This window comes from Lissotriton vulgaris, chromosome 4_1, assembly GCF_964263255.1.
Source record: "Lissotriton vulgaris chromosome 4_1, aLisVul1.2, whole genome shotgun sequence".
Taxonomy (NCBI): domain Eukaryota; kingdom Metazoa; phylum Chordata; class Amphibia; order Caudata; family Salamandridae; genus Lissotriton; species Lissotriton vulgaris.
In genome coordinates, this window is record NC_141691.1 from 1,589,440,523 (window position 1) to 1,589,468,134 (window position 27,612).

Here is a 27,612-nt window from a genome sequence, read left to right on the forward strand (position 1 = left end):
CCCTCACAGGGCCCCGGGGTCCCCTCCAATCGGTGTGGCAGCCCCTCGTTGCTTATCAAACCGAATTAGCCCTTCTCTGTCCGTTCCTGCCCTCCGTTCTGCGTACACATAATACCTGAGGGGGTATTTTCATCCTGGCCTCGATTCTACCCAGGGCTTTAGGGGGGCTTCAGGGGGCCCTCCCGCTCCGTGACACACACTCCTCTTGACCTGGTGTCAGAGAACTCACCGCCATCAGTGCCTCGCCGTATGAGAGCTTACTTGTTGGAGGGTGGTGGGTCTAAGAACTCCTTAATCACACCAAGAGGACTTCTAGGACGGAGGCAGCATCTGAGAAACAGGGCAGCGGTTCGGGGCTCCCCCACAAGGCTGTAAAATGGTGTCTGACCACCACCATCTTAAGGTCAGGAACTAGGCTTCTTGCAAGTGATCCGGCGTCCCCTCTCGAGTCGGGACCGTCCCACTGCCCTAATACGTACCTGGTGCTCTATTCGGTACTGGGCCCTGAGAGCCACAGTTTCCCCGAAGGTCTCTTCTGTTCGATGGGGGGTCCCGACATGAAGCGCCACCCTCCCCGCACGGGAGCCGTCGCAGGTCTCACGCCTCTGATGTAGCGGGAAGTGAGGGGGGGGGGCAATAGGATATTATCCCCGGTGCCCACCTTCACCGTCGTGGGGATGCCCTCAGAGCTTGGGCTGTCACCTTTGCAGCAGAGGACGGGTCCAGGAGCATCTGCTACCTTAAAAGGCGCCGCGAGCTCCGGCTACAGGAACGAACTTGCCACAATGAAAGACTCCCGGGACCTCCAGCTCACCTCCCGAGACACCCCTCACCATCCAATACCCTCAGGCATCAGGCGAGTTAGTTGTGGGGGCTGTAAGTGCCTTATATTTCGTGGATTTTTCCAGGCCTGAAGAGGAGCCGATCGGAGTTACGTCCGATCGGCCATGTTGGTTGGCCACCTAAGTTATATTTTTAGTTCGTTTTTTACTTTTGTCATCTGTCGTCCCCCGGCACCTCCCATCCCACCCTACCACTCATCAACACCAGCCGCCACTGCTAACCATAGGGTCTGCTATTTACAGCTCCAGACAATAAAAATGCATGCAGCTTAGTTTGGATATGTTGTGTATATTACATATTAGCAACAAGCTGGCTGGGGTGTGGCCCATGCGACTTAATTGTGCTGGTTGCTGTTTTTGGTGAGCTTTGTTGTCCAGGTGCTCAGGCTATTGACCACTGGTAGAAGATTCCACCATTCAGTGGTTGCTATTTTTATAGGCTATAGTAGCTGGCGAGCTTTAGTGTTGCACCGGTCAACATTGCACCTTTAAACAAGCAATTGCATTTTTGATTGGAATCTTTTGTCGGAGAAACTGATTGTGACCGGAGTGGTCTGTCATTTATAACGCAGTTCCTCGGATGGTCTGTAGCTGCGCATTTTTTTTAAGGGCCTCCATCGCACCATAAGCAAGTAGCTTTGCTGATCAGAATGGGTTCATCCGCTCCCGTAATAACTCGTACAACCTTCGTCGGTTGTATTCGGTGCTGTACCATCCTGAGGCACAGGCCCTCTGGCAGATCTTATCCATTGACCTGGAGAAGGCTCTCGACACTGTAGGATGGGACTACTTGCTGGCGTTTATGAGGCGCTTGGGCATGGGCGACGGCTGGGTGGCATGGGTGCGACTGCTGTATGCTCGTCCTACAGCCAGGGTCAATACTGGTAACCGTTGACGACAAAGACACAGTTGACGATGAAGACTCCGTTGACGATGAAGACACCGCCGCCAACACAGTTGACGACAACACCGTCGGTAGCAATACCGTCAAAGACAGCACCGTCGACAAAGGAAGTTCCCTTGTCTATGATTTCCGCACCGTCGATGCCCCGTTGACGAGTATTACTCAGGTCACCAGAGTAACAAAGACCTTTTTACGCCTGTCTATGTAGAATTACAGCAAGGTGTTGCCTTTGCTTCCATCACATCTGTTGGATGGGTATGTTGAGGAAGAGGATAATGATGATGATGATGACAGCCTTTATGCGGTAGATCACAGACCATCTCAGCTCCACGTGAAGTCCAGGAGGATGACGACTTTCAAGACGAGGCACATTATTACCAGCAGTGGTTTGGGGCTCCACGTCATAGCTATCAGTTTGACCTCCAACAAGAACCGTGCCCCAGGGATGTGACCCATCTACGGCCTTCATTAATTAAGGACCTTCAAGCCATGTTGATGGATTATAGGCAAAGGTACCCTCCGCAGCAAAATCTGTCTGTACCAAGTTCCTCATATGGAAGAATCTACAGATACACCAGGTCCTCAATTACCGAGCACACCTGTGATTATACCGGGCTCAGGGTCAATCGACCCAGGAGCACAAAACACTTCCTCCTCAGAAGGAGAGGTAGAAGTAGGTGAACTGCCAGATCCAACATCTACTCCTGATCCTTGGGATGAATACATGATTCCGACACCATCTTCTCCTCCGCAACTGCCATCAGACTCTCCTCCAGAGGATATAGGGTGGTTTCACAACTTGATGCAAAGGACAGCCAGCAGGTTCCATTTACCTATGACAGTAAAGCAGACAAAATGTTTCCTTTACGATTTCAAAGAGGACACAAGAAAAGTGGTGCGCTCCATACCTATCATTGACTATATTTGGCAAGACGGCATCAGAATTATGAAAACGCCAGCGCTAATTACCACTGGTGCTGCCTCGTGTGGAAAAGAAATATAGGGATGGCTCTCCATCTTCCCTTATTGGACATCCGAAGCCAGATTCAGTCATCTCCCATGCTTCACAAAGGCGGTCTAAGAATACGGCTACCGCGATTACTACCCCCCAGATAAGGAAGGGCATAGAATGGACATCCTTGGAAAAAGGTTCTCTTCAATGGCAGCTGTGCTAATCAGAGCAGCAAATGCTTTAGCCATTATCAGCCGCTTTGTGGTCCGATATGGCAGGACTAATAGACCTCATCCCAGAGAAAAGCAGGCAAGATGCATGCAAAACTTTGTTGGAGGGTGAGCGTGCAGCCTCAGAAACAGTTGACTGTGCCCTTCACTTGGCAAATAATGGTTTTAGGCAGTTGGCAGGAGCGGCTGTACTTCGACATCAGGGATGGCTAAAAGCGACAACTTTTAGACCTGCGGTACAAGCATAGGTTCTTGATATGGCTTTTGACAGGGAGTTACTCTTTGGGAAACACGTTGATGAGGCTCTATTGGTAACAAGAATGATACAGACACCGCAAAGTCTTTGGGCGCTCTGCAATACAGAAGAGTACCTTTCAGAGGTGCTAGAGGGTGAGTATTCGCCACTTATAAAGGAGGAAAGCTCAGCAATATCAACCATACCAATCCCAATATCGACAATCTTATAACCCTCCATCATATCGTCAATCTTTCATGGCTGTTTCTCTCTCCAGGAAGGCCGCCAGCGAGCACACCAAGAAAGCTGCGACTCAGGCACAAAGCAATGAGCATGTCAGGGTGCCAGTCCATCTGCCCTCCCTACCCATGGGTGCGAAAAGTTCTGGTTATGTGCAGTGGTGGCATGGGATTACATCAGATCACTGGGTGTTGGACCTGGTCATCAATGGTCATACTCTAGAGTTTCTTCAGTGACCACCAACTACTCCACCCAGGGGTGCCCCTCCCACTTGTCTTCCCTTACTACGAAAGGAAGTTTTATCCATGCTTCTCAAGGAAGAAATAGAGGAAGTACCACTCGCTCAGAAAGGGAAAGGTTTTTATTCTTGTTTTTTCCTAATTAAAAAGCTAACAGGAGAATGGAGACCGATTCTGGACCTAAGGAATCTCAACAAGTTTCTCAAGAAGCAGACATACAGGATGGTAATGCTCTCCGATATCCTGGGCTGTTTAAACAAAGGAGATTTCATGACTTCCCTCGACTTGGTAGACACATATTTCCATATCCCAATCCACCCAAAGCACCAAAAGTTTCTAAGATTAACAGTGGCTGCTACCCACTGTTAATTCAAAGTGCTCCAATTTGGACTCAAATCAGCACCATAGATCTTCACCAAGTATCTGGCCCCAGTAGCGGCAACCCTGCGGTCTCAGGGGAATCAAGTATTTCCGTACCTCGAGGATTGGCTGCTCAAAGCAGCAAATGTGCCGGAGGTCGATTGAGCAATGAAAACTTGCCTCTGTTTGTTTGAAACGTTGGAACTTACCCTAAACAGGGAAAAATCGGTTCTGCTTCCAACGTAGATAATATCTTTTCTGGGAGCATCCTTAGACACAATTCAGTGCAAAGCCTTCTTGTCTCAGGAGAGGCAGATATGTCTGCAAAGGCTTGCAAGGACAATATCAAAAAAGGGTCAGTTTCTGTGCGAATGCACAAATCGCTCCTGGGGATGTGCTCTTCAGCGATAAATCTGGTACCTCTAGCCAGCCTGAAAATTAGGCCTTTTCAGGAGGAGCTACAGAAACAGTGGCAACGGCTTTGGGATTTTTCGAAGATGTAGTTCGAATCACAGCATGGATGGTAAAAGCACTGCAGTAGTGGTTCAAGGTGACAAATCTCATTCAAGGCCTGACTTTCCTACAGAGCACCCCAGATTTCATTTTAACAATGGAAACCTCCATGGAAGGCTGGTGAGGTCATCTACAGAATTTGCAAATTCAAGGCAAATGGTCTTTGGCACAGAGAAAACAGCACATCAACAGCTGTTAGATCTAAAGGCCATATTCCTATCTCTCCAAGCTTTTCTGCCGAGAATAGCAGGCTCCTCGGTGTTGATGCGTATGGACAATATGACCAGCATGTACTATATCAACAAGCAAAAGGGGGAACAAGATCCATTATGCTTTCCCAAGAGGCGACCAAATTATGGGAATGGACAACACATCATGGGATCTCGGTAAAGGCAGAGCATGTCAGGGGTCTTCACAATACCGTTGCAGACACGTTGAGCAGGTCTCAGTTCAGTTGACACGAGTGGGAGCTATAACAATTCCAGCTGAACAAGGTATTTCGAGAATGGGGGAAACCATCTTTGGACCTCTTTGCAACAAAGGAGAACGCCAAAGGCCAGTACTATGCCAGCAGATTCCCCCTACCAGGGTCAAGGGGGAATGCCCTTTTAATACGATGATCAGGGATATATGCCGTGGCTTTTTCCCCCATCTTTTAATTCCCAGGGTACTAAGCAAGATGAAATCATAAGGCTGTTGTCTGATCCTGATAGCTCCACGTTGGACCAGACAATACTGAATCCTGGAACTGCTCCTGCTGTCGGAGTCGAAGCCCATTCGCCTACAGCCATCCTGGACAATGTTATTGAGGAACAAGGGCCAAGTAAATCATCTGGATCCACACTCTCTTCATTTGCACGTATGGCTCCTGAATTCCTGGAGCTTAAAGACATAAGTGTAACGCAAGAGTGTAGAGAAATCATTGCTAAATCCCATAAGCACTATAAAAACATATCGTTTGATATGGAGAAGATTCTGTTTCTGGTGTGAAAGAAATAATGTTCACCCGCTGCAAGCCCCTGCTGAACAGATCTTGCCGTACCTCCTCTCACTAGCTAAATCAGGTCTCACTTTCTTGTCAGTAAAGGTTCATCTGGCTTCAATTTCCCGTTATAGGAAATCTCCTCAAGCTCCTTCTCTCTGTGCATCTAGTCTTGTAAAACAGTTCATGAGAGGCCTTTTCCACTCATTTCCCCCTGTGCGTGCACCTCCTCCAAACTGGAAGCTCGATGTTGTCCTGGTGCAGTTGATGAGACAACCGTTTGAGCCAATTCACAAAGCGGAGCTTAAGTTTCTCAGATAGAAGGTATTCCTCTTACTAGTTCTTACTTCTGCAAGGAGGGTGAGTGAGATACAAGTCTTTACAATCAAAGAACCTTTCCTACATTTTACTGAAAACTATGTAGCTTTATGGACAAACCCTATACCAAAGGTACCAACACAATTTCACCTCAATGAGCCGGTGATATTTCAATCTTTCTTTCCAAATCCATCTAGCCAAGCAGAACTGGCATTTCATGCGTTGGATATCAAGAGATGCTTGAAAGTTTACATACACAACACGAAAGAGATAAGAAAAACAGACCAGCTACTGGTCGCTTACGGACAAGGAAAACAAGGAACAACTGTGATTCAATTCTGTCACGAAAAGGCTAACAAGTCCCTGACAGCAAGAACTAAAGCTCACTCCACAAGAACAGTTTCTGCATTTGCAGCTTTGTGTGATGGAGTGACATTAGACAAAATATGTTGTGCTGCGACATGGAAGAATGTCCACACGTTAACAAAGCATTACTGTCTGCAATCTACGCAACGAGAAGATGCATCGGTTGGACAAGCGGTACTGCAGCAACTCTTCAATTAAGGTCAGCCTCTTTGTTTGACATAAGAGGAGCTCTTTCCTTATTTTAATAACAGTATTGCATTGGTCTGAAAATGTATATACAAATGTATATAAAACAGTTTTTTGACATTTTCTAATATATGTGATTTCTAATGTATCTGAAAGATTTATCCCACGCATTTTATGCTAGCTTTTAAATGATTATTAGAGATATTTCTGATATATGTCTATAACATTGGGAGTTTAAAGTTTCATGTCTCCCACCATCTGCTAACGACAGTAATTTCATGGTACTGCTTGCTATTCTGATTCAGGCATGTGAATCCATGAAAGATACGCCAACACTGGATAAGAAAATAAGTTACTTACCTGTAATTACGGTTATCCAGTATTGGTATCTTTCATAGATTCACATGCAACCCACCCTCCTCCCCGGAGAGTCAGTTCTCATTGAATTTGGGATCTGTACTTCCCACTTGTGCTTTGAAAATCTGAGAAGAGCTGGTCTCTGCTGGGAGTGTTCTAGAGGGTGCTAAAAGCTGATTGACTGTATGTCAACCTTTGGTCCTTTTTTAAAAAGGACATGGATAGGCTACGGATTAGATGGCCCTGGGCCATTATAGCCTATTAGGGATTTAAGGCTCTGCTTGAATATTATTTCGTGGGACTGCCATCTCAACGACGGGGAGTGAGTCAAGCATGTGAATCTACAAAAGATACCAATACTGGATAACCGTAGTTACAGGTAAGTAACTTATTTTCTTATTTCTGTTCTGCCATGTTGGGAGTATAATGGATGAATGATGATTCTACAGATGAGTCAGTTGAGTTTTCCAGTAAATCTGTGGAGGCGTCAGAGGTACTTCTGGATGGGAAACCAATGGAGGGAGCATCTTTGGATGCTGTGAAATATACCAGAAAAGATGATGATGAACCTGTGGTAATAGAAAAATAATGGTGATGCCAATGTGTCGAAATGTACAAATGGTGAAGGAGAAAATTATGTTAGAGAGGAGATGTGTGGTCGAGAGTGAGGAAACCACCTATTGGTTGGTAGATTTTAATTAATGTATAAAAAGTGTCATTGTCCCAATTGTGTGTATATTTTGGCATGGATAGTTTAACTTTGTTTTAGTAGAAAACATATTTTTTATTATTATGTGGAATTTGGTAGAGTGATAGTCATAATCTTATCCACAATGTATTGTATTGTTACAGAAAGGGGATGTCTTGTGTTTGTATTGTGTAATGTAAAACGAAGAGGAATGTGTGTTTATAGCTATTGCAATATGTTACTTCATTGCATACCTTGCTAAATTAGTGTATTCCAATCTGGATCCCCTATTCTCTCTGATGATGCGTTAGTGACAGAACACTGCCAGCTGAGGAGTTCAGAGGACTAACCAGAGGGTCTGCTATTCACGGCTCCAAACAATAAAGATGTATGCAATAAAGGTATTTCTCCTCATTACGCCCCCATTTGGTAAATCGGGGATTCTATCAAAGCCCATGGGTGGATGCACAGGAACGCCCATGCTCCACCCATGTAATGCCTACCACTTTCAAACATAAGGCAATGCAGTGTATGCTGCTGCATTGCAGTACATTTATTTATAGAGTCACCTAAGGCGGAGCAAATCTCCCCTTGCGTGGCTTTGTAGATCTTACTGAAGCCTTTGCGTTGTCTTTGCGCCAATTTGCCCAATGCAGGGACAGTGCAAAGGCTTAGTAAATCTTGGCCTTAGTGTTTTGAGCTGGCTTAGGGCACATTGCCCTTGCTCCTTTAAAACAAATAGGTGTCAACGTAGATCCATTCACTTTGGATATATAGCAAACCTACTGTACAACACCGTTTCGTTTTTGGAGAGGTAAGCTCCCTTTCTTCTGATCATAAGACATTAGTGAAACCCATTATATTTTAAATCCCATTTAGCTGTCATATGCAGGGAAATTAACTTCTCCTTGTGGTTAGACCCTCTTCTTTCCACAAAATGTGCCTGCAACTGTTTTGCTGCCAATAAAATTTGAGAGATTAGGTTTCCCTTTCTCTAAATGGTGGGTAAACGTTTGCCGCACTGGAAATAGCGAACCTGTTAAGCTTCAGAATTTTGAGCTATATTGAAGATGTGTTAATAATATTATTATTATATTTTATTAGATTTGCTTTATTGTTGCTATTTAGTTGTTACTCTGTTTTCCTTTATTTTGTTTCTGGGGGAAAGAAGATGTACTATGGTTATACCGGTAGTCAATTGTGATGTAATACATTGTTATTTGCATATGATATGTATTCTATTTGGAACGTACGGCATAGTTCTGAGAATGGTCAATCCTGGCCTATCCAGGTGTCTCCCCTGTTGTGGGTTCGTTCTTTGGATTAAATCAACAGCTTCTACAGCCAGCGTCTCAAGTGGTTATTTTGGTGTAATTTTTTAACCCCATACTTCACTTATCTTAGTAGCAAGCAGGTCTGTTAGCGGGTAATAAAATGCACGCATACACCCTGTCAGAATTGTTGGCAAGTTTGTTTTTATAATTACTCCTTCATTTAGAAAAATATTCTCCTATCTAAATTTAATGGAAATTTATTTTACGTAATTTATAACATTATTTTTACATCTATTTTTGCTGCATCAGTTACCATTATTTAATTCTCTTTTCAACTAGCTTATTGCTTTTGCCACAGAACTTCATGTTGAACTCAGCCCAGAAGCTGAAAAGCTGATTCATGGCTATTACTTGGCAAGTCGAAGAGTTCGTACCGATTCCATGAATTCGTCAAAATTATCTACATCTGCTCTGAAGAACTTGTAAGTTTGTTTTATTCTTTGTTCCATATACTGCTTGCTCTTGTTGTGACTTTGCACGTGGTCCATTTCAGGGACTGTTCAAGTATTTTTTTCATTAATGGAGTTTTGTTGGAAAAATTAGCTGGAGCCTTGTCTTAAGAATGTTTTCATCTTGCTTGATGAAATTTAGCATGCATCAGAGTCATAAGCCGCACCCTGTTTGAGTTGATGATCATATTTCATAAGCATTACGCTTTTCACATGGATCTAACAATATATTGGGCTTAAACTACTGTGCAATTAAGGTTTGAGTTTAAAATTGATTAGATCAAGAGTTTGGCCTAACAAAGTAGGCTGCAAACGGAATTATAAAATACATGAAGCATGCTCCTCGTTGGTCATGATACGGACAGGTTACAAAATAAGTGGGTAATGTCCATTATATAGCATAGGATGACTCTTTTTTTATATGGCATCACAAGGGTGAATGGGTATAACAAACTAAACGGATAGAAGAATTACACACTGTAGGAAAGTAGGATATGCTTTCATGTTTACCCCCAGTTTTTGCTGGTGTTACTCTGTTTCATGACTAGTTTAACGGATCCTGCTAATCAGACCCCAGTCACTGTGCTTTCTCCCTAAATTGGATGGTGGTAAGTACTTTAATACCTTCCCAATGGGCTCTAGTGTACCCTTCTAAGTCCCTAGTATATGGTACTAACGTACCCAGGGCATAGGTACACCAGGGGTCCCCCATGGGCTGTAGCATGTATTGTGTGGTATACAGCAGGAATATCGACGTGAAAATATCGACAAGCAGAAATATCGAGGTAAGAATATTGACTGTGTTAAATATCGACGAATTAAATATCGATGTTGTAAATATCGTTTTTTTAGAATAGCAGAAATATCGACATTGAAAAATATCGTTGTAGAGAATATAGTTGAGAGAAATATCGATGTATATAATATCGATATAATAATTTGTTGTGTTATATTTATGTATGAATGTGTATTTATTATGTTAATTTTATTGTAATTTAATGTTTTATGTGATTATTATTTTAAAAAATTTAATATTTTTTATAAAAAATTTGTACATTTTTTAGGAGCGGGTTCTTGGTTTTATAGGGGATAAGGGTGGGTAGTAATTTAAAAATGTTGTGTAAAATTTTAAGTTCCATTTTCAAATCTAATGAAAAAAATTAATGAATTTAGAAATTCGAAAATGAAATTTGAAATTAATTTAGATATTTTCAAAAATTTATTTTGATTCAGTATGTGAATGTTTTAGTAGCGGGTTGTTGGTTATATAGGGGATAAGGGTGGGTAGTAATTTAAAAATTGTGTGTTTATTTATTATAAATAAAAAAATAGAAAAAAAAATTGAAATTTGAAAATTGAAATTAAGATATTTTAATAATTTACATTAAATTAAGTGTGTGATTGTTTTATTAGTGGGTAGTTGGTTATATAGCTGCTAAGGTTGGGTATTAATTAAAATTACTGAGTGTTAATATTGTTAAAAAAAATTCCAAAATTCTAATTTCAAATTCGAAAATAATTTAGAAATTTAAAATTAATATTAAAATTAAGTGTGTGAATGTTTTATTAGTGGGTAATTTACTTTATAATGGATATGGGTGGTTAGTAATTTTAAAAATTTGTGTAAATTAATTAATTTTAAGTTCTTTTTGCAAAAAAAAATGATGTTCAAAATTTACAAATAGAAATTATACATTTTTTTATTTTATTTTAAATTTGATATTTTAAAAAAAAGAAAATGTTGTAGGAGTTGTTAATTGGGTTTATAGGGGGAAGAGTGAGTAAATTATTATGGTTTACTATCCAGCTCTTTCCCTGAGTTATGTTGGAATTGGAGTTGGAATAGTAAATAATTATGGTTTACTGTCCAGCACTTTCCCTTGGTTATGTTGGATTGGAGTTAGATTAGTAAATTATTATGGTTTACTGTCCAGCACTTTCCCTGAGTTATGTTGGATTAGGAGTTAGAATAGTAAATTATTATGGTTTACTGTCCAGCACTTTCCCTGAGTTATGTTGGATTGGAGTTAGAATAGTAAATTATTTTGGTTTACTGTCCAGCACTTTCCCTGAGTTATGTTGGATTGGAGTTAGAATAGTAAAATATTATGGTTTACTGTCCAGCACTTTCCCTGAGTTATGTAGGATTTGGAGTTAGAATAGTAAATTATTTTGGTTTACTGTCCAGCACTTTCCCTGAGTTATGTTGGATTTGGAGTTAGAATAGTAAATTATTATGGTTTACTGTCCAGCACTTTCCCGGAGTTATGTTGGATTGGAGTTAGAATAGTAAATTATTATGGTTTACTGTCCAGCACTTTCCCTGAGTTATGTTGGATTTGGAGTTGGAATAGTAAATTATTATGGTTTACTGTCCAGCACTTTCCTTGAGTTATGTTGGATTGGAGTTATAATAGTAAATTATTATGGTTTACTGTCCAGCACTTTCCCTGAGTTATGTTGGATTGGAGTTAGAATAGTAAATTATTATAGTTTACTGTCCAGCACTTTCTCTGAGTTATGTTGTATTTGGAGTTGGAACAGTAAATTATTTAGTTTACTGTCCAGCACTTTTCCTGAGTTATGTTGGATTTGGAGTTAGAATAGTAAATTATTATGGTTTACTGTCCAGCACTTTCCCTGAGTTATGTTGGATTTGGAGTTGGAATAGTAAATTATTGGGATTTACTGTCCAGCACTTTCCCTGAGTTATGTTGGATTGGAGTTAGAATAGTCAATTATTATGGTTTACTGTCCAGCACTTTCCCTGAGTTATGTTGGATTTGGAGTTAGAATAGTAAATTATTATGGTTTACTGTCCAGCACTTTCCCTGAGTTATATGGATTTGGAGTTAGAATAATAAATTGTTAATGTATTATAAAATAAAAAAAATAATAATTTTTCTTAATATTATTACATATATTGAAATATTTAATATTATATTTAATACAATTTTTATAAAAAACAATTATACATTTTTATAAAATTTTTAAATTTATATCACAAGTTTATAAATCTATAAAGTACAATAATAATATTGTCTTGTGAAAAAAACAGTATTTATTGTTAGTTTTGTTTGTAGAAGGAAACATTTAAATATTTTTTAAAAATAATATTTTTCTATTTATTGAAATTCAACATTGCAGCATTTGTAACATATACATTGTAATTTTTTATTAATTAGCATAATAAATTTTAAAATGTAATATGTTAATTAATTTACATATAATTGGCATTTCCAAAAGTATATACATAAAAATGTTCACATTTTTATATTATAAAGAAAAAAAACGTTTCATTTAATAAACATATTTTTAATATACAATAATTTTTTTAATATATATTTTTAAATAAACAAATTAATGTATATTTTACATTATTCATATGTTTATTGTAAATATTTAGAAAGTTATAACAAGTTAACAAAAATTATTTGCAATTTTTTACACATTTTTTCAGTCATTAATATGGGGATTAAGTCCTATTTTTGTTTTTATTATGCTGCCATTTTGTTTTGTGTTGTTCACTTTTTAGTCTACCTACATCGTTGTTTGGGTCATTTCTGAAGACGGAACCTGGCGGTTGGGAGCTGCTTCGTGTTTGTTAATGTAAGTTTAATTTTTATTACTTTTAAGTTACTTTTAAGAAACTATTTAGCTAGTTTTAGTGTATATGTGTTGCTATGTGTCTTATTTAACTGTTTATGTGAAAAGTACTTGTTATTTAAGAATGTTAGTGATTGCGTACTTACTTTGCTATCTAATATGGATGTAATGTTAATGTTTTGTATTAAAGTATTACTTTATGTATTTTAGTACCTTTTATATGTTATTTCTTGGCTTTGTGGGTTTAGTATTTATTGCGGGTGGGTTTTGTTTGTACTTTATTTACAGGTGTCCGTTTTGGTGACCAGATGGATTTGATCTCGTTTTTCTTTTTAACATACAGGGAAATGTTTATATACATTTCCTTATTTTTCGGGATTTTGGAGCGTTTTTTATCGTGATTTATTTTCGGGTTTTTTATGGCTCCGTTATCCAGAGGATTTCTACGTTGGAATCTTTTTATACAGTTGTATTTTTTGCATTTTTTGGGGTTTAATTTTACGATGTGGATTGCTTTTGGTTGGATATGTTTAGAAAGCATCAAATTCGAACACATTCTACAGCTGCAGAACCGTAAGTTATTATTTATTTAATTTTTGGGGTGGTTTATGTTTATTGGTGATTTTGTATTTTAATTAGTTATATTATGTCTTGTGATAATAATTTATATTTTATATTACATTACATAATTTAACTAATGTAACAAAAAATGGTCTATGTTATTTATTGTTTGATGGTTTGCTATTTGTATTTTGTTAAAGGATAGATTTTGCAATTAGGTCTAAGTATTCTAGACCTTGGATACTTGGGTACATTCTTGTTTTTTGTTGTAGGTATTCATACACATTTAGGGCTCGATTCCGATCCGGTAAAAAAAATACCCCGTACGATTCGTATTCGTAGCCGTTTCCGTACGACTCGTAAACACACCGTACGACCCGGCGAGTACGATCCGGACCGGGTGATCAGGACGCTATTCGTACGGTCCGCGTCAGGTAAGGGCGATTCGTACGGAAAAGCGCTCAATCACATACACACCGTACGCCGCGTACCCCCCATGATCGCCGGGGTACGCGCCGTACCCCTGCGATCATGTGGGGTACGCGGCGTACACCCAGCGTACATGGGGTGCGCACCGTACACCCACTGTACATGGGGTACGGTGCGTACCCCATGTACGCTGGGTGTACGCCGCGTACCTCACATGATCGCAGGGGTACGGCGCGTACCCCGGCGATCATGGGGGGTACGTGTCGTCCCCGGGGGGGGACATTCTGTACTTGTTTCGGCGCGAACTATGCGTTTACGGCTGTTTCCAGCTCCCGTAAAAAAAGGGCTGTACGTTGCGTACCCGACACGAATCGTACTTGCTGGGTCGTAAAAACCAGCCGCGAACCGTAGCGATGTCACGTACTGCGGGTTCCGAGTGAGACTCGTACGGATATTTTAGTCGTACGGAGTCCTGTACGACTCGTACGGTCTTTGGCTCCTGGTACGGATCGTACTTCGTCGTACGTACGGGGACGTGTACGGGTACGATTCGTACGGGGAAAATTGCTCCGTACGACGATTCGGAGCGCATTTTACCGGATCGGAATCGAGCCCCTAATGTTTGTTTACTTAGTTTTGGCCCTATTTTTGATAGAGATTGCTCGATTCTTAGTTCTTGGTAGCTTTGCTCTTTTTTGATGCATTGGATTAGTTTATGGAGTGTTGGTTGTGTTCTTCCTATTGTGGCTTGGAAGGCATTATGCCACCCTTCTACCGCGTTGTTGGTTTTGGCTTTTTGTGCTATAGTGCTAGCGTACACATTCCACCATGGAATTTGGAACTTAGGTTGTGTGCGGTGACCAGAACGATGTAATCTTCCTACCCAGGTGTCTTCAAAATAGTCTAAGAAGGGAGTTAATTTTTTCTCATTACTGCGGGAGAAAGGGCTGTCAAGTAATACATTATAATAATTAGCCACTTCTGTTGTTGGGACATATGCCAGTGCTATTAATTTTTTGATCTGATAAGCAAAGTTGCTGTTTGTAGACTATTCTATGCTTAAAGTAGATTTTTGTAAGTGTCTCCATATATTTTGGTTGTAGTGATAATAACACCCTTGTATTGCAGTGTGTGGATATATTTTAAGTATAGCTTGAATCATAGCTATTTCAAAGTCTATTATGATTCTTTGTGGGTAGTAATTATCTATAAAATCTTTGATTGTTGTTAAGATTTCTATGTAGGTTGCATTTGTTTTATTTGGCAGCAGTGTATAAATTAAGGGGATATTAGTTTCCTGGTATTCACTGTGGATGGTGTAAAGTTGATAGAAAGGTTTTGGACACACTTTAAAAGTTCCGTCCATCATCCATGTTTCACATGATTTTAGTTTTTGCAAATTGCTATTTGTTGCAACATGACTTTGGTTATCATACATTAAGAATTTATCTTCATTATGGGTAATAGTATATTCTGGATATGTTTTAATCTCTTCAAAAGTTTGAGGTGGTGGTGGAGTTGGATCAGAAGCTCTTTTAGTTTTAGCTATTAATCTTTTCAAGTTGGGGATTGAGGGTAACTGTCCTGTTACGTGTTCTGGGACTTTGGTCAAAACATTTTTCAAAATAGTGGTGCTTGTTTCTTGGGAGCCTGTGCTAGCTTCTCTAAGGCTTCTCTTACTTCGACTTCTGTTACATTGGGTGGGTGGTTATGCTCATGAACATTTACAACATGTTATCGACAGTAGTTGCTCTACCATAGCATGCTGTTGAATAATATTTACTACATTTCCAATGGGTTTTATTCTCTTTGACTTTTTCTTGGGTGTAGGTATAACCCATGTAGCTTAGCATTATTTTTCCTTTTTGAGATGTTATAAAAGTATCTCCTTGTGCCATTTCTAAGGTAGATCAGTGAAGACATATATATGTGTTTTTAGTAAATATGTTAAACATTTATTCCAATGTTTAGGTTAAAATAGTAAATTTAAAAATTTACTTACAATGTTGTTTTATCAGCTATTCCGATGTTTTCTGCTCTTATATTCAGAGTTTCACTGTTGAATTTTCTGTAGTTGTGGTAGAGAACAGTAGTAATTAATAATATTGTTTGATACTTGTTTGTTTCTCTTTTCTGATTATTAATTGACACAGTGAGTATACTTACTTAATTTTGTAGAAGCTGTTGTTTGTGTAGATGTAGATTGGTAGATGAAGTTTGTTGAATCTGAAAAAATAAGTGTAACTATTAGTTATTTATTATATTTGGATATATTTATAGCTCATACAATATCAAGTAATTTTGAACTTCTGTTTTCTATATTGTTATTTATTTACAACTTTTCTATGTAGGCATTGATAAGGCTGTTCATATTTTAGTATATTTATTTATTGTGGCTGTTGTTGATAGGGTTTTTTAGTTCAATTTTAAACAAAAGAGAGAGCATTTATTTAGTACAGGGAGTTTAGCTAACTTTCTTGCGGCTTTTATAGTACATAAAATGGGAGTTCACTTATTTGAGTTGTAGTAGACTGTGTTGTAGTAGTTGTTGTAGGTGTGTATTCTCTTCTCTCCAGCAAAGTAACCGTTTTTCTCCAAGTTTGGGCCAAAAATGGTAATTTTAGTTAAGTATGTAATTGTTTTTATAGTAGTTAGTTAAGTATTTCTTCATTTTGATTGGTTTAATTACATGTATTTTAAATTCATTGGATGAGAACGTTAGTTTGAATTTGATATCCGTTATTTTTAAATGAGGCTGTTTTATTTGTAATTTCGTTCTAGTATATATTTAAAGATGTTTTGTATGTGTTTTATATTTATTGTTTATAATGTTAAAAATGTTTGAATATGTGAAGTGTTGATAAAAGTATTCTAAATTGAGGATATTTGAATTATTAAGTAAGTTTATATTAATTAGTGTTTTAAAAAAAATGATATATATATTTTAAATGTATAGTATATTTATATATGTTTTTAAAGCATTATTTTTAATTTAATAATTATAAAATATTACATTTGCTAAGGGTATTGTGTATTTAAGGTTATAGATAAAAAGTCAATATTTTTAGTATATTTAATTAGGTAGTAAGTAAGTCGATATTTGTGTTATCAATATTTGTGTAGTTGGTAATGTTGTTTCAAGGATTGTCGATAATGTTGTAGTCGATATTTATGTACTCGATATAATTGTGAACGATATTAATGTAGTCGATAATAAAATGTCGATATTTGTGTAAATCCTTGTTTAAGTATATGGTGACGATATTTTTGTAGACGATGTTTTTGCGACGATATTTTTGTAGGTCGGTGTTTTTGTAATCGATATTTCATCATGGAACCGTATTGTGCCACCGAAGTGGTGGCAAGTCAAAGAGATTGAACTGGTTCCATACATTCGTCAACATTATTTACATCTGCTCTAAAGAACTGGTACATTGGTTTTATTCTTTGTTTCATATAGTGCTTGCTCGTGTTGTGACTTGCAGGTCGTCCATTTCAGGGACTGTCCAAGTATTTTTTCATTAATGGAGTATTGTTGGAAAAATTTGTTGGAGTCTTGTTCATCTTGCTTGATGAAATTTACCATGCATCAGAGTCATAAGTAGCATCCTGTAGATTTGATGATCATCTTTCATAAGGATTCCGCTGCTCACATGGATTTAACAATATAGTGAGCTTGGGGGCGTGGCTAACAGTCAGCCGAAAATGGCAGCGTTTTGATTGATTTATAAATCCCGATATATCCGCTCATCAATCTGAGTACAAAGTTGCCTACAGAAGTGGGAGAGACCCTGTAGATGCCTAGAAACAATAGTTTGCAGAATAAAGAAATACCTTGAGGTAAAGTGGGGACGCTGCCGAATACCTCTGAGGCCGTGCAGTGAGGCTGTATGCTCAACATGGCATAGACGTTCCCGCAGAGAAGATTCGAGCCTGGTGAGGAGTGGATTGACGCTGCCTTGTGGGAGCTGCTCCTGCCGCTGTGAGTGTGTCCGGGAGGGGGCCGCAAAGATTGAGACCGAGCAAAGGTGGAAGAAGGAGGCGATGCTGGGTACGCCCGTGAAGGAAGTCAACTGGGGTGAGTGCGCAAGCAACAACAGCGCTGGAAAATTGTCTGATCGGAGGTGAAAGCTGCAGTGCGGCATGGGACTGCAATAAATAAAAGCGGCAGCCAATCGGTGCCTGGATTGGCACACCAGAGACAACACCAGGACTGCAAATAGGCCGGAGGCAGCCCCAAAGAACAGAATCCACAGGTGCTTTGCGATCACACAGAGACTGAGACCAGCGGACCCAGAAGTCTGTGAGGCCGAGTGCAGGCATCGAGGGGAAGGAGACCGCTACCCTCCCCCAAGGGTGATTTCAGAGGGTGCAACAGAGACCAAACCTAAATAAACAGAGTGCAACACCATAAAGGACCCTCATTTTGTGGTAAGTGCGACGTTGCAAGCAATCTATCCACAGATAACAGGGCCAGGAAGAGGCTACCCTGAAAGAGAAGGTGAGACCATACTGGTGATGTAGCTCCGGTACTACACTCTCAGGTATATCACACCTACTAGCAGCTGAACAAACAATACTGACGAGCTGTAAGAATAAGATACCACACAAGAGTGGATCACTAGAGGCCACAAAAATCTTGAGTTGATGAGAGACACCATATTAACTCGACACAGAAAACAAACAGGAGAGACCTGACTTAACAAAATGTCAAATCACAAAGTTCCCCATGTGACGCAACAGATGAAACTCAACAGATTTGCAGGGTCTAAATAGGATGCCCCGCCTGCTACGAGGAGAGGGGAAAGCAACAGCACCAGCTAGGTACAGATGAGGATGCCCTTACTCTGAAAGACGTAATGGCGGCAATTCAGAGAGTCCGCTCGGTCCTAGAGAATAAAATCGACACAGTAGCCTCAGAAGTAACACTTCTGCATGCAGATCTTTGCAACCTGGGTGCCCGGGTTAAAGCCAGTGAAGAGTCTATCACTGAATTCCAATCTACTACTAAGACACTGGAAACTCAGGTAAAGGAGCTCTAGGCTACTACGGCAACGTTAGAAGCAAAACTTGAAGATTTCGAAAAGCGTGCATGCAGAAACAATGTAAGAATCCTAGGGGTACCAAAGAAGGCAGAAGGCCTCTTTGTGGAGAGGATCTTATTGTGAACCACCTACAGCTGCGTGTTCTCTTCAAATACTTTTTGGTGGAGCGTGCCCATCGGTTTCTAGGGGGTCTGCCGCATCTGGGGGTGCCCCCACGTCCCATTGTGGCAAGAATCTTCAATCACAAAGACACAATGCTGCAAACTGCTCCTCTGATCCTCTGCTCAAACATGAGAATGCCCAATTACATTTTTTCCGGACTTCACGATAAAGTCCAACAACTTTCGTTCCTTGAGATGAAAAAGATATTGCGAGAAAAATAATTTAAATATGCAATGTTACTCCCTGCCAAGCTCAGGGTGGAGGTGGAGGGAAAGACGTGGTTCTTTGGCTCACTGGAAGAAGCCTGAGACTGGCGATAGGCGCTAAAACACCGCCAAAAGGTAGGAGAAGCGGGAAAGATACCTTCTGAAAAGATTCCACCATAGAAACATAACACCCGTACCTGAGGTGATCCAGGGGGACTGGAAAGCACACACATATCTGGATTAATATTGTAGAAACTTGTGTAGGCATAATGGACCAGGCCCCAAATACCAGATGCCTTCTTTTCTAACTAATCCAGAGTTGTTGTTCAAGTAAACTGATTTCAAAAGGGCCTTGGACTTCGTAGTGACCTGTTTCAACAGCTACAATGTGGTAAAAAATGTTACATATTTTCATTGGGTTGAGAGAGGTGAACAGACTGGCTGGGGCATGTCCTCCTATGGTTAGTCATGAGGGATGGGTTTCACAGGCTCTCTGCAATTTTGGGGGGATGGGCAGTTTTGAGTCCACACTGCAGGGAGGCTGGGGGGGAGGTGAGGGATTGTTATTTAAGTTATATTGCAATGTTGTATGGGTTATTTATGTCAACAACAGCGATATTATCCAATAACAAGTGTGTTGGATTACGGGAAAGTGCCGAGACAGAGGGTATAGCAGCATATATGCAAGACATGATAAGTGCCACACAAGTCTCCTGTAGCTTTAAAATCCTTTCTTGGAATGTAATGGGCTGGGCAAAAAATTTATAAGAGTGGTAGTGTTGCAACACCTAAACTTCCATTCACTTGATATAGCCCTGCTGCAAGAAACATACCTACAGGGCACTACATATTGTGCACTCATTAGATTGGGTTACAAGTTAGTAGCCCATGCTGGTTATACTAGGGGCTCGAGAGGGGTAGGCATCCTCCTGCGTAATTCCTTCCCATTCCCTATACGTGGCATAGTGCATGATACTCACAGGTGATTTGTAGTACTGTCAGGGCACTGGGAAGGTAGATTGTTCTACATACTCTTGTTGTATATTCCCCCCGAGTCTGCATGCAGCAACACTTAAAGACTTAGACTCGCTCATAGTTTCCTTGCCACAAGGAGAGATACTCATGGGTGGTGACTGTAACTCCGCTATCTGCGAAGAGCTAGACCATCTACCGGCACGGCAGGGAGAACACCCTGGTAAGGTTTTGGTAGAATTTGTATCAGCAATGGGCCTGGTGGATGTATGGAGAGTGCGCAATCCACTAACTTGTCAGTACACTTTCCACTCTGGTGCATGCAGTAGTCTGTCACATATTGACTACATGTTTGGTCTTGTAGAACAACTCCCAACATTCAGTGAGATGTATCACCTTCTGAGGTGAATCTTGGATTACTTCAGACTCTGCACAGTTTATGGCAGACGAAATAGGGTTGAGGAAAATGAGATGCCACTTAATCCAATGTGCCTTAAAGTGCGGTCTATCCGAGTTGGCCTGCAAGAGACCACTGTCCACTACTTTGAGGAAAACTAGGGATAGGTAGAGTCAGCCCAGGTCCTGTGGACGGGCTTTAAGGTAGTAATAAGAGGTCAGGAGGTGTCACTGATTACGGGACATAAAAAAGAGAAGAAAAAGCAAATGGCAATACTAGAATAGGAAGTCAGAGAATTGGAGTATGATTTGCTACTGTCAGAAAATGATGAGATACAGCATAGATTACAGATCAAACAAAAATATTACAGGGAGATTGCAGAAGAAGAGGCCAGAGGAAGATACCAGGGAAGTCTACCCCGGTTATACAAGGCTGGGGACAAAGCAGGTATACTTTTGGCATGGCTAGATAAAAGAGAACTGGCTTCCAGGTGGGTATTCAAGATCACCAATGAAGAAGGCACACTAGTTAAAAAAACTTCCCTCAAAGGGGCCCTCCACCCAACCAGGAGGTACCATCAGACACTGCAAGGGCCTGCCTACCCTCTAGTAATAATACCTCGCAGCTAGGACCCGCTATCCTTTGTACAAACAGGTTCACTCCCTTATTGGACCTGTCTGATGACCGTAAGGGCGTCACACTCCCATCTCCTCCTGCGCCCAACACAGCGATCACATTAGCTCTTAACCCAGAGCCCCAGGGTACCCACCAACTCATAGACATGCTTAAAGCAGAAATAGGGACCATGAGATCTAAGATCGAAGGCCTCACCACCCTAGTTAGATCACTATTGCAGAATGGCTTGCCTCACCAGCAGGACGGCACATGTGTGCCAGGAACTCACTTGCAGCCCCCTCATAATCATCGCATAGCATGTGAGGCAGCCACCCATGGTAGGCTTACCAACTGTCATGGCCATACCCAGCCCCCTCTCCTACTCAAGCCCTTATCAAGTCTTACTCGAATCTGCTACCAATCGAAACAACAATTCAAATAACCTTCATAACATTCCCTACAATAGAGGGGCAGCTCAGGAACCCCCTAACTACACTAGATTCATCTTCTTACCCCAGGGTCATCAACCGACTTCCCGCAGCCAACATCAGCCGACCCACCCGGTCATTACACACTCACCACACTCATCACAGGCTCCAAAAATGTACATTGTCAGCGTTCCAAAACTTGATGGAAAGAAGGGCTGTGAGGGCAAAGATTCTTTGATCAACAAGACGATCCATTGGATTTGCCATGTCAGGGGCTGTCGCTTAGTAATCCGAGATGACATTTCCAGGGCTTGGAGGTACACGTCTACCATTCAACCACTTGACTGCAATTAGCTCACGCTTAGAGGAGCTGATCTGGCAGAAAACCGCTTTGCCCTGGAATTTCGAACCTGTCCCCCTGAAGCTTCTTCCATCCAGTTCAAGTGCTTTCCAACTTGCGACCTGGGTAGACATTCTGCCCCAACTACTTACTCATCTAGCTGTTGGCTCCTCATTGGAGGCCAACGATTGACTACAGAGAGAAGTCCTGAGGCATCCTGGATTACGCATTACCTCCCCTAACTGTATGACTGGTTTCACCAGCATCTTGGCCTTGCAGACCGCGCTCCAACCATAGGAAGACAGCTCCTTGGGGGAAGTGGAAACAAGCAGCCACTCCATCTGTATCTGTGAGGGGGTGGGAGATGATTCTTCCACATGTCCATATATATTCCCAATCACCTGTATAGGCCCTACCTAGCGACCCCACTCCTACCCGAAAGGCTGATGGCTCTGCATCTCATCAACAGCTGAGGATGATATTGTGGAATGTGGCTGGGCTAAGCAGTAAAATGTCAATCCCCCATTGTATGCAGGTGACCGGGCGGAAAAGGGGCCTGATATAGTGGCGGCGTCTGCTAGATACCGCCATCCATATTACAGTGGGAGCGGGAAGCAGGCCACAGAAAGGCATGTGGATAGCTCAGTTGGGGGGCCATTGCGGGCCCCCAGGGTATTGGGGGGGGTGGGAGGTGCACATGGGGGTTACCTATGGTACCCCCACAGCATCATGGCAGGCACGGCGCGGTGCCTTCCATGTTGTGTATGCAGTGCAGCCATAGCATTGTGGTGGGTGGTGCTGTGTGCACCGCCCGCCACAATGTTGTGGATGGGGGATGCCACCGCCGCGGTGGCATCCTAATTGCCGGTGCGGGTTCGCCGCACCTCTGGCGGCCGGTCCCAGCACCCCCCGCCATCCTAATAGGCCCCTAGATGTCGAAATAGAACTTTTACAACAACAACAGCATAGATTACAGATCAAACAAAAAGAATACAGGGCAAATGCAGAAGAAGGGGCCAGAGCAGGATACCAGGCAACACTACTCCGATTATACAAGGCTGGGGACAAAGCAGGTATACTTCTGGCATTGCTAGATAAAACGGAACTGGCTTCCAGGTGGGTATTCAAGATCACCAATGAAGAAGGCACACCAGTTAGAGACAGACAAGGGGTGGCCAACGCCTTCGCAAAGCACTACAACAAGATATATACACCATTCTCACAGGCCACAGTAGATGAAACATGTGACTTGCTAGCCACCATAAGCGTGCCCTCATTAACAACAACTGATAGAGGAGACAACTTGGAAGTGGACCTCACGGATAATCAAGTGATCCAAGCAATTAGGGCATTAAAGCCCGGAAAAGCTGTATGCAGACAAAATATCAAGGTGGAAATGTCGCACTACAGAACTATATATTGTCAGTGAGAAATATCAACAAGAAAATCGTGGTCAAGAATATCAAATTTAAGGTAAGAAATATTGTTTTTGAAAATAAAAAAGTTAATAATATCGTTTGCAAAAATATAATTGTTTAAAATATCGATTTTTTAATCAGCGTTCTTATGTATTTTAGTATATATTTTAAATGTATGTGATGTATTTTTTTGTATAAGTATTGTTTATGTTTCTTAATATATGTGTTACATTTTTACTAGTTCTCAATCTAATTTTAATACAATTTTGCATGTTTTTAATTTCTGTAGTGGGTTGTGGGTTTATAGGGAAATAAGGTCGGGAATTAATTTAATTATAATGAATTAATTACATTTTTTTATTTATTAATATTTATTTAATTCATATTTTTTAATGTTAACTGTGGGAAATAATGTATTTGAAAATCAAATATGTAAATTGTGTCATTCATTTTAGGTGCAGGTTGTGGGGTTTATAGGGTTAAAGGGTGGAGAGTAATTTAATTAATTAATAGTTGTTAATTAATCATATTTCATTAATTGAAAATTAAATATGGGAATTGTGTAATTAATTTAATGTGTGGGTGTGGGGTTTATAGGGATAAAGGATGGGGAATGAATACATTTTTAAGTGTTTTAATTTGTTTTTTAATTAATAATATTTATTTAATTGATAAATATGCTAATTATGGAAGTACATTTTTTTTATTTAAATGTGGGTTCGGAATTCTGGTATGTTATAGGGTAGGACGTAAATAAAATTAATGTATGTAATAATGTTTTTGTTTATAAATAATTTGTAACTAAAAAGATTTCTTTGTTTGAACAATATTTTAATATTTTATTTACTATATTATTTGTAGGTAATAGTAATAAGTATTCAACATTATATGTTTTTATTTTTTTAATTTATAATATTGAATATATTTGTATTTTCTTTTTTTACATATTGATATATATTTTTTATTTTATTTTATTTTTCAAATATTTTTTCTTGATATTTTGTTTGTTTTTAATTTTGAATTGACTGTAGTGGGAATTTGTATCCCTCTGCAATCCAACACTTTCCCTACTGTTACACTCACTGGAGTGGGAATAGTAATTTTTACCCCTCCCCTATCCAACACTTTCCCAACTGTTGCACTTAATGGAGAGGGAATAGTAATTTTGACCCCTCCGCTATTCAACACTTTTCCTACTTTTACACTCACTGGAATGGAAATAGTAATTTTGACCTCTCCACTATACAACACTTTCCCTACTTTCGAGCTGCCTGGAGTGGGACTAGTGATTTATACCACCCTCCTCCGCCGCTATCCAAAACTTTCCCTACTGTTGCACTCATTGGAGCGGGAATAGTAATTTTTACCCCTCCGCTATCCAACACTTTCCCTACTGTTACACACACTGGAGTGGGAATAGTTATTTGTAACCCTCCGCTATTCAACACTTTCCCTACTATTGCACTGACTGGAGTGGTAATAGTAATTTTTACCACTCCACTATCCAACACTTTCCCTTCTGTTGCACTTATTGGAGTGGGAACAGTAATTTCTATCCCTCTGCTATCCAACACTTTCCCTACTGTTGCACTCTTTGGAGAGGGAATAGTCTTTTTAATCCCCCCGTTATCCAAAACGTTTCGTACTGTTGCACTCTTTGGAGTGGGAATAGTAATTTTTTACCCCTCCGCTATCCAACACTTGCCTTACTGTTGCACTGACTGGAGTGGGAATAGTAAATGTTATCCCTCTGCTCTCCAATACTTCCCTACTGTTGCACTGACTGGAGTGGTAATTGAAATTTGTATCCCTCCGCTATCCAACACTTTCCCTACTGTGCACTGATTGGAGTGGAAATAGTAAATTGCATCCCTCCACTATCCAACAATTTCCCTACTGTTGCATTGACCGGAGTGGGAATAGGATTTTGTACCCCTCCGCTATCCAACACTTTCCGTACTGTTGCATTGATTAGAGTGGGAAATGTAAGTTTAAATATTTGAATGTTTTAATTAATAATAGAATGTTTTTTGTAACATATGTTTTATGTTATTGGTATATGTACATATACATTTATTTGTTAAAGTTTTACATATTTTTAAAATTATAAAATACATTAAAATTAATAGTTTATTAATTGTTTTACAGTAAATATATATAATAATTATTATATATGAGTGTTTAACTTTTTTAGGTCAAGTTCATTTGTTAATTTTGTTAAAATGCATATTAAATCTATTTGTTTAAATTAAATTGATTATTTAATATATTTAATATTTATTATATATATATATATATATAACAATATTTTTAACATCTATATTAATGCTATCGATAATTTTGTTTTGATATTTTGTACTTAGCTTTATAAAGATAGGATGTCGATATTGTTGACATCTATATTTATGACTCGATATTGTGGTATGGAGATGTTTTGGGTGTCGATGTTTTGTCAGTGAACCCGGAAAAGTTATGGACCCAAATGGCCTCCCATTTGTGTTATATAAACTAACTGCCTCTAGGTACGCCCTATATTTGTTGAAAATGTTTAAGGAGAGTCTCGAGACAGGGACTCTACCTAAAGATCAGAGGCTTGTTAATATTGTGGTAATACATGAAAAGGGTAAACCGCCAGAGAGCTGTGTGTCTTATAGACCGATCTCTCTGCTGAATGCAGAAGTTAAAATACTGGCAAAAGTGTTGGCAAAATGATTGACTTGTGGTACTTAAATTGATTCATCCTGACCAGTCAGGATTTATGCCAGGTAGAAATATCGCTCTCAATTTGAGACACCTTCACGGGGTACTGGGAAGGGTGACATATAACCAAGAAGAGGCGGTAGTGGTGTCTTTGGATGCCAGAATAGCTTTCGACATGATAGAATGGCCCTTCCTCTTTGCAGTCCTCTAGAGAATGGGATTTGGCCTGAAACTTCTGGCCTGCATTAGGCTGTTATATTCAAATGTCTTAGCGCAAGTAACAGTGAATGGCGGACGCTCAGCAGTTTTCACTCTAAAAAGGGGCACAAGACAAGGCTGCCTCCTTTCCTCATTAATATTTGCTTTAGTGCTAGAACCACTGGCGGTCTAGATACGGGGGCTGTTGATTAGGGGACTAAGATGGTTGGAGAGCTGGGAGGACAGAATCTCCCTCTATGCAGGCAACATACTGCTCCATGTGGCAAGCCCCTATTCCACATTGCATAGAATATTTCACATATTTGCCCTGTATCAACAATATTCCGGTTATACCATGAACTGGGACAAAACACTAATCTATATCTTCAGTGTACAGGAACCGCAACTTCCCCTCTCGTATGCAGCGAGAACTGTTACAGAGGGTTTTCAATACTTAGGAATTTACCTGACCAGAGACCTGGTGGTTTTCCATGAGCGTAACTTAGAACTCCCCCTGTGACGACTTCGGGCGGATATGCAACATTGGAGGACACTCCTCCTGTCGTTGGAAAAAACTTCTGTGTATAAAATGATGGTGTTGCCCCGCATTTTGTACGTTTTACAAAATACGCCATACCTAGTTTCACCAACATATTTTCAAACAGTAAAGGCGCTTGTGCGAATGCTGCTCTGGGACGGAAGGACCCCACAAATAGCTTTAACAAAGTTGACACAAAGCTGGTATGATGGAGGGATAGCTCTCCAGGAGCTCCAGTACTATTACTGCGCAAAACTCATAGTAGTGAACCACTGGGTCCAACTTCCACATGAGAAGCCAAGTTACAGAATGGACAGATATAACATGCGAGCCGGGGGAAATTTAAGAGCCCTCTATGGGGTAAAGCACGAAAAAACCCAAAAAACCTGACCTCAGTGGCAATAAGACTGTGGCAAATCGCCACTGCTACGCTGGGGTGGCGCAATAAAATAACACAAGTTACTCCATTGTGGAACTCAAAGCAACTGGGTTTGCTTACAAATCATCCAGGCTTTGATGAATGGGAAATTATATGTATTTCAAAGGGGGGTGATTTATGGAGCAACAGGGACGTAAAACCCTTTGCGAATCTTCAGAAAGACTACGAACTAGCATTGACAGAAACCTTCCAATATCCCCAGATATGTCATGGACTGCAGAAAGTTATTTCAAAGGGGACAATACTTCCAGACTCCACCCCGCTAGAAGATAGGTTACTTGATGATTAACCATAGAAAAATGCCATATCCCTAACATACAATAAGATACTAAACAATTCTCCTGCAGGGTTGTATGGTGTAAC

General features: G+C 40.3%; 1 protein-coding gene across 1 annotated transcript in view; it reads left to right on the forward strand.

The window, feature by feature from the left end:
• The window catches only part of MCMDC2 (minichromosome maintenance domain containing 2), a 1,367,419-nt gene that overhangs the window by 1,181,135 nt on the left and 158,672 nt on the right, over positions 1-27,612 (forward strand). The window contains exon 12 of the mRNA XM_086965823.1: positions 9,026-9,168. Within this exon, the coding sequence (XP_086821949.1) occupies positions 9,026-9,168 (143 nt within the window). The remainder of the gene's footprint in view (positions 1-9,025; positions 9,169-27,612) is intronic.